Source organism: Mirounga angustirostris, unplaced genomic scaffold (assembly GCF_029215605.1).
Source record: "Mirounga angustirostris isolate CCGP_5_RB_7025 unplaced genomic scaffold, mMirAng1.0.hap1 SCAF_10, whole genome shotgun sequence".
NCBI classification, from domain to species: Eukaryota; Metazoa; Chordata; class Mammalia; order Carnivora; family Phocidae; genus Mirounga; species Mirounga angustirostris.
Window position 1 is genome coordinate 39,965,907 of NW_026991718.1, and position 12,942 is coordinate 39,978,848.

At 39.2% G+C, this 12,942-nt stretch overlaps 1 protein-coding gene across 1 annotated transcript in view; it reads right to left on the reverse strand.

Annotated features, from left to right (window-relative positions):
• DNAH6 (dynein axonemal heavy chain 6) overlaps positions 1-12,942 on the reverse strand; it is a 244,028-nt gene that overhangs the window by 114,758 nt on the left and 116,328 nt on the right. Inside the window, exons 32-37 of the mRNA XM_045884660.3 lie at positions 11,194-11,361; positions 10,159-10,307; positions 8,475-8,582; positions 5,146-5,701; positions 4,241-4,363; positions 30-212 (exon numbers count right to left, since the gene is read on the reverse strand). Of these exons, the coding sequence (XP_045740616.1) occupies positions 30-212; positions 4,241-4,363; positions 5,146-5,701; positions 8,475-8,582; positions 10,159-10,307; positions 11,194-11,361 (1,287 nt within the window). The remainder of the gene's footprint in view (positions 1-29; positions 213-4,240; positions 4,364-5,145; positions 5,702-8,474; positions 8,583-10,158; positions 10,308-11,193; positions 11,362-12,942) is intronic.

A 12,942-nucleotide genomic window follows, 5' to 3' on the forward strand; every position in this document is an offset into this window, starting at 1 on the left:
TTTATAGCAGTGAGAAAAACCTTTCATACCATTGTCAAATTAACTCCATCCTTCCCAAGTATCAAAGACTCCAATAAGCAACAGAGTGTAGTAACTTTGCTGATGTCCACTTGTGGGATTGCTTGGCCACATTTTTTATTGATAAAATATAAACCATCATCAACATAACGTTGGAAAAGATTCAATATATATTCTTGGGTTTCCTCATTCAGCTGAAAATCATACAAACAAATAATATTTCCATAAGACCCGATAAAATATGTAATTAAATTTAGAAATGGGTTAGTTTAAATCTGTGTATTACAATATATTCTGTGACTTTTAGATTAAAGGGTATAAACATCACAAGATATAAAACAAATTGAAATTTAAAAAAATCTATGATTTGGGAGAGACATATGGAGGAGATCCTGGGTAGTGGTAGTGGACAATGTCCTACATCTTGATCTGGTACTGGGTACAGAGGTGTTTATTTTATAATCATTTGTTACCTGTCAATATATATTTCATGCAGTCTTATAATTAAGAACAATTAAAAATGAGAAACATAAAAAAACAGCAACTTAACTATCTATGTAAGGAAAAGGAATAATTCCCAAAGATTTAAAAAGAATGCAGCCCCTCTCATCATTCCTATTTAACATTGTTCTGGAAGTCTTAGCTAATGCAGTAGGACAATAAAAAGAAAAAAAGAGTACACAGATTGGGAAGGAAGAAAAAAAATGTCTTTGTTCATGGATGACATGATTGTCTATGTAGAAAATGCCAAAGAATTGACCCCAAACTCCTGGGACTAATAAGCACATATAGCAAGGTTACAGGATATAAGGTTAAGATACAGAAGTCAATTGCTTTCCTATATATCAGCAATGAATAATTGGAATTTGAAATGTAAAATACAACACCATTTATATTAGCACAAAAAATGAAGTACTTAGGTATAATTCCAACAAAATATGTGCAAGAGTTAAATAAGGAAAACCACAAGAGTCTGGTGAAAGAAGACAGAGATGACCGAAGTAAACAGAAAGCTATTCAATGTGTATAGATGGGGAGATCCAGTATTATAAAGATGTCAGCACTTCCTAACTTGATCTATAGATTCACTGTAGTCTGAATCAAAACACCAGCAGGTTATTTTGTGTATACCAGCAAACCAATTATAAAGTTTATATGGAGAGGCAAAATACCCAAAACAGCACATTGTTGAAGAACAAAGTTGGAAGACTGACATTATCTGACTTCAAGAATTGCTAAAAAGCTACAGTAAGCAAGACAGTGTGATACTGGCAAAAGAACAGACACAAAGATCAATGGAACGGAGTAGAGAGCCCAGAGATAGACCCATACAAATGTAGTCAGCTGATCTATGACAAAGGAACAAAGGCAATCCAATGGAGAAGGGATGGTGTTTTTCTTTTTCTTTCTTTCTTTCTTTTTTTTTTTAAGATTTTATTTCTTTATTTGACAGAAAGATAAAGAGGCAGAGTGGCAGGCAAAGGGAGAGGGAGAAGCAGGCTCTCAGCTGATCAGGGAGCCTGACGAGGAATTAGATCCCAGACCTTGGGATCATGACCTGAGCCGAAGGCAGAGGCTTAACCGACTGAGCCACCCAGGCGCCCCGGGATGGTGTTTTCAACAAATGGTGTTGGAACAACTGGACATCCACATGCAAAAAAATATGAATGTAGACACTATTATTACACCTTTCACAAAAATTAACTCAAAGAGCATCACAGACCTAAATGTGAAAAACAAAACTAAAAAACTTCTAGAAGATAACTGATAAGAAAATCTAGGTGACCTTAAGTTTGGAAATGGGTGTCAGATACAATGCCAAAAGCTCAATCCATGAAGGAAAATTTGATAAGCTGGACTTCGTTAAAATTAAAAACTTGTATTCTGGGTGCCTAGGTGGCTCAGTCGGTTAAGCGTCTGCCTTCAGCTCAGGTCATGATCTCAGGGTCCTGGGATTGAGCCCCACATCAGGCTCCCTGCCTGCTCCCTCTGCTTGTGCTCTCTCTCTCTCTGTCAAATAAATAAATAAAATCTTAAAGACAAAAAACAAAAAACTTGTGTTCTGTGAAAGATTGTTAAGAGAATGAAAAGACAAGCCAGGCTGGGAGAAAATTTTTACAAAATACATACATGACAAAGAACTTGTATCCAAAAAATTGCAAAGAACTTGTAAAGCTCAAAAACAGGAAACAACCCAATAAAAAATGAGCAAGATTTGAATAGGCATCTCACCAAAGGAGATATACAGATGGCAAATAAGCATATGAAAAGACACTCATGATCACATATTAGAGAAATGCACATTAAAACAATGAGACATAACTATTAGCATGGTGAAAATCTAAAACACCAAATCACCAAATGCTGGTGAGGATGTGCAGCAAGATTTCTCATTCATCGCTGGTGGGAATGCAGAATGGCATTTGGAAGACAAACTGGCAGTATCTTATAAAGCTAAATAAAATTTTACCATATGATCCAACAATCACACTTCTAGATATTTTACCCAAATGAATTGAAAACTTATGTCTACATAAAAACCTGCACACAGATGCTTATAGGAGCTTTCTTCATAATTGCCAAAACCTGGAAACAATCAAGATGCCCTTTAGCAGGTGAATGGATAAACTTGGTAAATCCATACAATGGAATATTATTCAGAACCAGAAGGAAATGAGCTATCAAGTCACAGAAAGACATGGAAGAAACTTAAAAACGTATTGTTAAGTGAAAGAAGCCAATCTGAAAAAGCTACATACTGTATGATTCCAAAGACATGACATTCTGGAAAAGGCAAAGCTATGGAGATAGTAAAAAGATCAGTGGTTGCTAGGGGTTAGGAGGGGGTATGGATGGATGAATAGGTAGAGCACAGATTTTAAGTCAGTGAAACTATTATTTATAATACTGTAAGGGTAGATATATGACATTACACATTTGTTAAAACCCACAGAATTGTACAACACAGAGAGTGAACCCTAATGTAAACTATGCATTTTAGTTAACAGTAATGTATCAATAATGTTTCATCAATTTTAACAAATCACTTTTAAGAAATGTACCACACCAGTGGGAGATGTTAATAGGAAAAACTATGTTTGGAGGAGAAGGAGTGTATGATAACGTTCTGTACTTTCCATTAAACTTTTCTATAAACCTAAAAGTGCCCTAAGTAATATAGCCTATTAATTTAAAAAGAAAAGTATATTTGGGAAGGTTTAAAATCTTACAGTAGTCATGATACATTCTCAATTCTGAGAATTATTTTCTTTAATAATGTACTCTGAAACTAGAACATATTATTGTTCAAATGCTGATGCCTAAGAATGAAAAAAACAAACAATAGTTTTCTGATTCATCTTTATAGGGGGAGAGGCAGAAAGAAGACGGCTTCCTGGATGGGGGCTGGGATGGGGCACAACACTTCAAAAAATCCCTTGCTAAGCTAAGGCAAAGAGAACTCCTATTTTGGAATGGAGAGGGTGCAGAAGGTGATAGAGACCTGAGTTGTCCCGTATAATAATGTGGAATGTTTCCTTTGAGGTTAGAACACATCTTGGGTCAGAGACCTAAGATTGGGTGGGAGGGAAACTAAAGGTTTTCTTTTCTCTCAGAGGTGTTAGGGGCTCCTACAATCTAAAAACAATGACAGCGCCTAGATTAAAATGCTCTTTTTCTTTATTGTGATTCCCTCTCATTATCTTAAGCCTTCTGCAAAGTCTTTTTTTTTAAATTATGTTATGTTAATCACCATACATCATTAGTTTTTGATGTAGGGTTCCATGATTCATTGTTTGCATATAACACCCAGTGCTCCATGCAGTACATGCCCTCTTTAATACCCGTCACCAGGCTAACCCATCCCCCCACCCCCATCCCCTCTAGAATGCCCCCGCCTGTTCTGGCTGTGTTTAGGGGACTTAAGGAAGCAGTTTGTGTTTGTATGGGAGAGGAAACAATCTGGGGAGAGGCCAGGCAGAGTGGGCAGGAATCAGAGTGGCGAGGCAGCTTGGCAGGCTGAGGTAACAGATAATGAGGACAGATTTGGGGGGGATATACATTTTGGGAGGATCTCAAGAATTCTTAGGGAGAGGCACTAGGTAACGGTGCTGGAATTCCCTCCACAAAGCACAATGAGGTCTCTTAACTTACTACAATTTGGGCACGTGAGGGCCTCCATCCTGACCAATGGATATGTTGTGGAGTATCTGGTTGTACTTACTTTGTTAGAAGTACTCTTCATCCATGTTTTAACATAAGGCATCCATTTCAGTTCTTCAGGATCCACAAACACCATTCCACATCGACTGACTGTTGCAGGAGAGGCAACCCTTAGATCTTGCACCTAAATGGAAGGAAGTTGAACAAAAAATAGCTAACAATACTTCCTAATTCTTCCCCCTTCAATGCTAATGGATCACATGTTTAAACTTAACACTTTGTATGAAAGGGAGAGGGACAGCCTTAAGTAATCAAAAATGGAGGAGGAAAGATAAGTGAGGCATAAGGTGAAAAAAACCCTTAAGAGGATAATGTCAAATCCTTATGGGAAAGTAGAGGTATTTCTTTTTCCTCCTCTTTGCTTTTGTCTTCTTCACTTTTTCATTCTTATATCTCATCCCTAGCTGAACACCTAGCCACATAGCAGGCATTCAATCCCTGTTTGATGGATGGGTACAGCAGGGGTGGTATCTTCCAGAATATTTTATAGCTGTATTATGTTCCTTTTCCAATCTCTTCACCAAATATTCATACCACAGAGAGATAATTTATTCATAGTAAATATAACTACTTTTTTTTTAACTTAGAAAGCATTTCAAATCATGTAACACCATTAATATATTGATTAACTATTTCCAAAAGAAAGGAAACAAGTGCTGAGGAAGATAGAATTTATTGTATTTCCTGTTTCTAGGGAAACAGGAATATTTGAGAGTCTTTAGTTCTCAGGATGCACACTCTACTATAAAAGGACAATTCGATAAGGATGTAAACAATTTAGGATGTAAACAAAACACCATGGTAGGCCTTACAGATAGTAAATGACATCTCAACAAGAAAAAAAATTGATGACGGCATGCCAATCTAATGAGTGATTTCACTCCACAGTAAGGCATATATATTTACCTCAAAAAGCATGTGGATTTGAGGTGTGAGTTTGATCCTCTCACTGTTAGCCAGACAAAGCATCTTGTTATCATCCAACACTGTATTCATATTTTCAATCCAAAGAGCATCCACGGGCCCATCACTGATGATCCATTTATGGTCTTCTGAAGTGTCATTCACAGCTGCTCGGACACTTAGTGCCATCAAACCATCTTTCCACTCCAAGGTTACGTTATTAACTTCGCCATATAATTCACCCATTGTAATTGATTTAGGATTAAGAACGTATGTTTTAACTGGTTGGTAAAAGGGATTGTCTACACCAAGTTTTCGCAAATTCCCTAAAGTTTCTGCCAGTATTTGGTAAACTGTGGTCTTGCCACCTCCTGTTGGCCCAACTAACATCACACCATGTCTTACCAGCATAGTTTCATAGAACTGTATCACTTTTTTAACCATACATGCCTCAGGCTGAAGATTCTGTCTATTCATGACATCTATAATTGTTGACTGCAATATACCATAATCATGTTCTGGAATTTGGACTCCAGGAAAAAGATCAGATATGATTCCACTGAAAAAAACAAAAATAAAATCATTGGTCATTGATATTTCCCAATATTTATTATAATTAATTTATTACAATCATTGATTACAATGAGTCTTATTTTTCCCCTTAATCTTTTCTTCTGAACATGCACAATACTAGTCTGTCCTATGTGTTATACCAGAATCTAACATTTCTCTGATATTGTGTATGATTTTTTTGTTTCTTGTACAGTAGACCAATGTTCTTAAGTATATTGGGAGCTTTTTGAGGTAAGGAATATCTCTTATGTGTTTGTATTGTCCACAGTACATGGCATAGTATCAAACATACAGAAAGTGATGAATTTATCAGTTTATTTTAAAAATTATATTTAATCTCAACTTTTTCCAAAAGCATTTATGCATGCTTATTACTGTATGGATATTCAGAAAAATAAGATGGAAATAGAAATAGAAACTAATAGTAGATTAAAAAAAAGGGAATAAAGGAGAAATAATTGTTTCTGTGAGAAGCAGACAATATGGGATGTTTCTATGGGTAAAAAAGAAGCTAAATCCCTACCTCACACTATATACACAAATACATTTGAGATATAATAAAGGCTTCAGTATAAGATGACAACAAAAATACTAGATGAAAATATAACAGATATATTTTGCAACACTGTGGTTAAGAAGGTCTTTATTTTATTTATTTAAAAAATTTTAAATTTAAATTTTAGTTAATTAGGGGTGTCTGGGTGACTCAGTTGGTTAAGCGTCTGCCTTCAGCTCAGGATCAAGCCCCACATTGGGGTTCCCTGCTCAGTGGGGAGTCTACTTCTCCCTCTGCCCCTCCCCCTGCTCATGTTCTCTCCTTCTCTCAAATAAATAAAATCTTCTAAAAAAAGAAATTTTAGTTAGTTAACATACAGTGCAATATTGGTTTCTGGAGAAATCAGTGATTCATCACTTACATACAACACCCAGTGCTCATCAAAACAACTGCCCTCTTTAACACTCATCACCAATCTAGCCCAGCCAAGAAGGTCTTTCTAAGGAAGACAAGAAATCTACAACTGTTATTTAAAAAGCTGGTAAAGTAAAAAAATAAAAACAAACAAGAAAAAAACACAAATGTGTGAGAGAAAAGGCTTTAGAAAAGTATTTCCAATTTTTATACCAGATAAAGTTTATGATTTCCTACAAATCAATAAGAAAAAGAACACAATAGAAATACGCTCTAAAAATAATAAATATAAATGACTAATGAACACAAGAAATAATGCTCAATGGCACTAATAACTAAAGAAATGCATATTAAAATAGCGTATGACTTTTGGTCACTCTCTAAAACATTTAAAAGGAAATAGGTATTGTCATAAAATAATTTATATAAATGTAAATATCTTTGGACAACATCCTAATAGAATCTATCTAAATTAAAAATATCCATACTCTATAAAACCTAGGATTATTTACTAGAATCTCATTTATAGAAGTATCACAGGTGTGTAAAGATAAATGTATAGGAATTTTCATCATTGTGTTCTGCCAAAAGGGAGTAGACATGTGTCTACTCAGAAGATCTGACAGAGGACAAAAGCAAAGGGAACTCCAGCATAGTCATAAATGGACATCCCAGGATGATCAATGTGCACCAGGATAATGGGCAAGCAGTCCAGATTAGAGCAGGAGGACAGAGAGCTTCAAGGAGACAAATTTGATAGAATGTTTTATATAATTGAAGGGTTTTTTTTTTTTTAAAGATTTTATTTATTTTTTTTTAGAGAGCGAGTGAGAGAGAAACAGCATGAGAGGGGAGAGGGTCAGAGGGAGAAGCAGGCTCCCCGCTGAGCCGGGAGCCCGATGTGGGACTCGATCCCAGGACCCTGGGATCATGACCTGAGCCGAAGGCAGACGCTTACCATCTGAGCCACCCAGGCACCCCGAAGGGGTTTTTTTTAAAGAGGAGATTTACACATACCCTGGCAGAATTTGGAAATAAATTATTGATAAATCTATAGGAAAGTTAGGTAAAGGATTAAAAAATAAAAACTAAGACAATTAACAAATGCAGGGAAAAGGAAATAAAACAAAGGAAATGTAGCTCAGCTGTGGATACTATTTCTATAGCTGTAATAAAGTGTGGGAACCCTGGACATTTAGCTCCAGTTAGACTGCAATGTAACTGCGGGGCGTGGGGTGGGGTGGGAGAGGGAGAGGTGCATGTGCATATCCTCATCTCCTGTTTACTCTATAGAGCATACCTAAAACAGAAATCAAGAAATAGCATAAACACAGTACTTAAAACTACGGAGGGAAATAACAACACAAACAAATAAAGAACTGAAAAATGCTTGCCTTTAGGAAGTGGGAGTTGGTGAAGGGCATGGACGTACTGTTTCTCATGAGACTAATTTATGATAGTTTTTACAACTACATACATATATGACTTGGATAAATATAAAACTTAATAGTGAAAGTAGAAATAGATAAAAGCCTTCACATTTATGTTAAGCCCCAAGTCTGTTTTTTTGGGGTCAGGAATTTCTCTTAGGTCAGGAACTTGTAACCAAACGCTAATTTGTATGACATACAGCCTAGTGACCAATACTGTGAAAAAGAGAAATGATTGATTGTTGCTTAAGCTTTAGGATCTTTATTTTAAAACTAGTATTTTTTTTAAACTGTAAAAAGTATCTCCAGAAAAGATAAGGATGTTATTACCTTGTTAGAGACAGACAAAACTGAAGAGCAGACTATCCTTCACCTCTACACAGCAGCTATGCCTTATTCTGTAATATCTAGAAACTTACCTGAATAGAAGAGCATCATCTGTTAGGAATTTTGGCAAGTTGGAGTCTCGTAAAGCTCTTATCAACACCACATCTTCACTTAGGTCTGGATTCTCCCTTTTTAAAGACCTAAATTTAAAGGGATAATTCAGATGATGTTGCAAGAACCCAGTACTTCTGAGCATGATTTTCCAAACCTGTAGGTTAGGGATTCTACTTGCAAAAAGCTGTGGAAGGCACCTCTCCCCCTGTGGATTCCTGCTAGAAGGAGAGGATCATTTTTCCTTGCATGCCCACTGTCCATCTCCATCAGAGCACAAGGACAGATCAGGCACTGGCTACATGGCCTTGAGGAGAATGACAAAGGTATTTTTTAAACCTCCCTGCATCAATCCAGACTTTATTCAACCTGAATTTACGCTTTCCCGAATACACCATAATGATTCACATCCCTGTGACTTTCTTCTCTCAGCCCAGAAAGTCCTTCTTTGCTCTTTTGACACCTCTTATTTCTCCTTCAAAACCCAGCCTAGTTACTCTCTCCTCCAGAAAGTTCCTCTATGGCCCTCCTCAGTGAACCTTAGGCATGGCCCTATTATGGTTGCCCCCATGCACTGTATCCTAGATGACTTGCTCCTGTGTCTGTCTCGCCCCCTGGCCTGTGGCTGTGTTCCTGGAGTGCAAGTGTATCTGAACCCCTTAGTATCCCTGGTCTTTACATGGCAATCTTATAAAGGGGGAAAATAGTGTATCTGTGAGGTTGAAAGAAAGAACAGAGAAGGGCAGGGAGATTTGGCCCAGGAATATAGGGGCCAGACAGAAGGGGCCCTGGATGTGTGGAGCAAGAACCAGTGAGTCATGGCCTAAAAAGGGCTAGAGAGAAGGTCAATTCCCTCAGAGACTCCGGATAAAGTGGGGGTTCCAAAGGTAGAGGTTTCAAGAGGTTATAAAGGAAGAAGTTGGGGGCACCTGGGTGGCTCAGTCGGTTAAGCGTCTGCCTTCGGCTCAGGTCATGATCCCAGGACCCTGGGATCGAGTCCCTCATTGGGCTCCCTGCTCAGTGGGGAGTCTGCTTCTTCCTGTGCCTCTCCCCCTGCTTGTACCCTCTCTCTGTCTCAAAAATAAATAAAATATTAAAAAAAAAAAGGGGGGGGGGAGAATTGGGGCCTAAAAAGAAGAAAACTAGAAAGCTGCTTTACTAGAAACTACAAAGCAGCTCAGTGTTGCACCATATGGGAATGGCAGAGGCAGAGCCTAGGAAGTAAACCTGGACTGAGGTCAGAATGTGGAAACTGAAGTTTCTCTCAACCCTTCAGGCTTTCTCAGGTTACAGGTATGGTCTACCTTACTGTATATGCATAAGAAATGGTGCCTTTTAAGTCTAGTCATTCTATCTAAGGTGGTAAGGTAAAGGCTTTTGTACGCTGAAACCCAACATATAATATACGATGAGTTCAGAGGAAATGAAAGCTAGCCGAAGCCTGGTCGAGAGACTCGGGTTCAGTGTGGGGCCAACCAGGACTGCCGTGTGATGAGGAGAGAGGCCCCATTTGACTGTGGCCTGGGAGTGTCAAGGTAAAATGATGATGGCGGCAGCTAGCATTTCCGAGTCACTCTCTATGTTGCTTTAAGAGCCGTCTGTGAATTAGCCATTTGTTTGCTTACATGGTTTAGAATTTCACTCTTGGCCTCTTTGGTTTCTTACCCGGCCATGACCAGTACAGACTTTACAGCTCTCATGCCAAAGTCGTAGTGATCCTGCTGAGAGAGCTGTTCACTGCAAAGCTTATACATCTGGGTCATTTTTCTCGCTAATATTTTACTGGATTCAAATCCTTCCGAATATAGAATTACCTAGAATGGAAAAGTACAATGCAATGCTTCTTATATTGTATTGACAGCAATATATTAGCATAATACCAATGTATGCAAAATCTACGTTAGGCATTATACCTCTCCAAGTTGTTATATCATTTAACAAAGAAATATGAAGATTGCAAGGAAAAGGGTTTTCTGTGTGACAAGAAGGTGGAAGGTGGGATATTACACAGGGATGCTTGAGCAGTGATTCTGCTTTCTTTCTGTAGATGAAGATGTGGCCTTGGTGACATTGGGTTCAAGGAACAGTAGAGCCCCTGTTTGAAAATGTTCGCATCGTGGAGGTTGGATGGTGTTACAAGGCCTGCGTACAGAGGCAAGACTTGAGTTTCTCTGATCTGGTGGGAACACCACCCTGTGGACAGAATCAGTGATAGCTGGGTGCTCCCTTTAGGCTCCCTGAGTATCAAGGGAAGCTACACAGGTTTGCAGCCTTCCTCTGCCCTAGGAGGCTACCTTGCTTCTGATAAGTTTCTGCATTCTTGGTTAAATAAATTGGATGACAACAGTGGAGGTGAGTGTGGACCCTTTCTTCAATCCATAACCTACTCAAATCACTGCAGTTGGCCTCAGAATCCGGATATGAAATGATGTAGACAATTAAATTCATTGATTCATTCCAGTTTTATGGGCCTACTCTATTCCAGATACCATTCTGGGCATTGGGGATATAGCAGTTACACACACACATGCATACACACCAAAACATTCTAGGTGATAACAGTCCTAGCTACATGAAGAGCAAACAATAATGTGTAACTTTTGCCAGGGCGCAATCATAAAGGAAACTTTCTACCTCCATAGAATCAAATGGTAAATAAAACATGCTTAAATTTTTTCTGCTTTATAGTGCGAAGCTCACCTCTGCAATCAAAGCGTAATTCGGAACCATCATTGCAAAGGGTCTAAACAGGGCTTTCAAATTATCCGGCAATTCGGTTCTGCCTGCGTATCCAGGATTCATTGTGATAAAAGCTGCACAAGTCATGACCAACTTTATTTCCCGCCCCTCAAACATGAATCTAGACAGCTGTTTAAAGGAAAGAGAGAGTATAAGCTAACACTTCTCTAGACATTTGGAAATTCTTTCACATAAACACCACTTGAGTACAAAACTTGTGTATGGAACATTCAAGCAAAGACTACCAGCCCAGTGAATCCTGCTATTGGACGACACGGAATGTTTCCCTCCTGATTCTGTACTACCCACTCCCAATCTCTTCTGGGCTCAGTATTTCCTGCTTTTTTGCTTCTCTGCTCCTGCTTTGCCCAAACTGTCTCTGCCTTTCTGGCCCAGCCCTGTAATATTTTAGGCCTCAACCTCTTTTACTGAGACTCCTCAACTTAAGTTAGATTTAATGGCCCTGAAACCTTCTCCATCCCTACTTTCTGGTATTCCCTAAGAAATTCTAATGGGATCTGAGTCCTTGGGTGTTGGAGGCCCCACTCTTACTCTTGGCACCACCCCTTCACTTTCATCCAAGGGCAAACACCTGTTGAGCATCTGTTGCAGATGAGGCATAGGGTTAGGTGTGGAGGTGGAGAGCTGAGAGAGACTCACTCGGGCTCCCCCCCAAGAAGCTCCCAGGCCTACAGTGTGGAGTCAGATATGGAATCTGTGGTTGAGCAGTACAACAGATGCTCCATGGGAGGTGTGTGCAAAGTCCACGGGAGGAGCAGGGAAGCCTGTTGGCCCTGAAGAATGAAGAAGGGCCTTTCATGTGGATAAGCAGGGGGAGCTATCTGGTCAAAGAGAGCAGTGCATGTTCAGGAAATGACCAGATATTCACTTTGCTAAAGGGTAACGTTCCAAGAGGAAAGCATAGCTAGGCTGAGGCCTGAGCATCAAGAGTCTTGCATGCTGGGCTAAGGAATTTGGATTTTGTCCTGTGGGTGGGGGGAAGCAGAGAAGAATTTTGGGCAGAGTGATAGGATCAAAGGTGGCAGTAGAGAGGCTGGACAAACTATAGAGGGGGACCAGTAAGGAACTGTTATTGAACAAAGATAAGATCCAGAATTATGGAGTTACTATTAGGGATGAGAGGCATCTAGCAGATACAATTAAATGGACTTGATGATGGCTTAGATTCTGGGGTTGATGGTAATGGGGGGGGGAATCCAAGATGAATGCCAGGTTTCTAGCTGGGCCCTGGGAGGAAGGCACTATTAACAGACACAAAAAATACAGGGAAGACCAGGAGATGTGTCATAGCCCAGAGGAGAAAATGCTGGGTAGTACAATGGAGACCAGTCCTGCAGCCACTAAATGGCTGTTTGTGCTATTTTTCATCTATTCCAGGGGATCGATTCCACTCCAACTATCTCAGATGTCTTCCTCCTTTCCTTTTACCTCACGTTGCTGCCCTCCAGTTGGCAATGCTTCTATCCTGCCTCCATTCTCGTTGGTCCTTCCCTCTTACTCCCCATGCTCTGCTCTTAGCTACATGCTCAGCAAGGTAATAGTGACTTATGAGTAATGTTGTATCTGGAGGTCCCTGCATTTAATACAGGCCTCCTCTGAGGATGTGGGAAGCAAGAGAGTGTGTAGTTGAAGGAGCTCAGACTTTGGGGTCACATAGATTTAGGTGAATATCTTGGTTTGTGGTGTCCC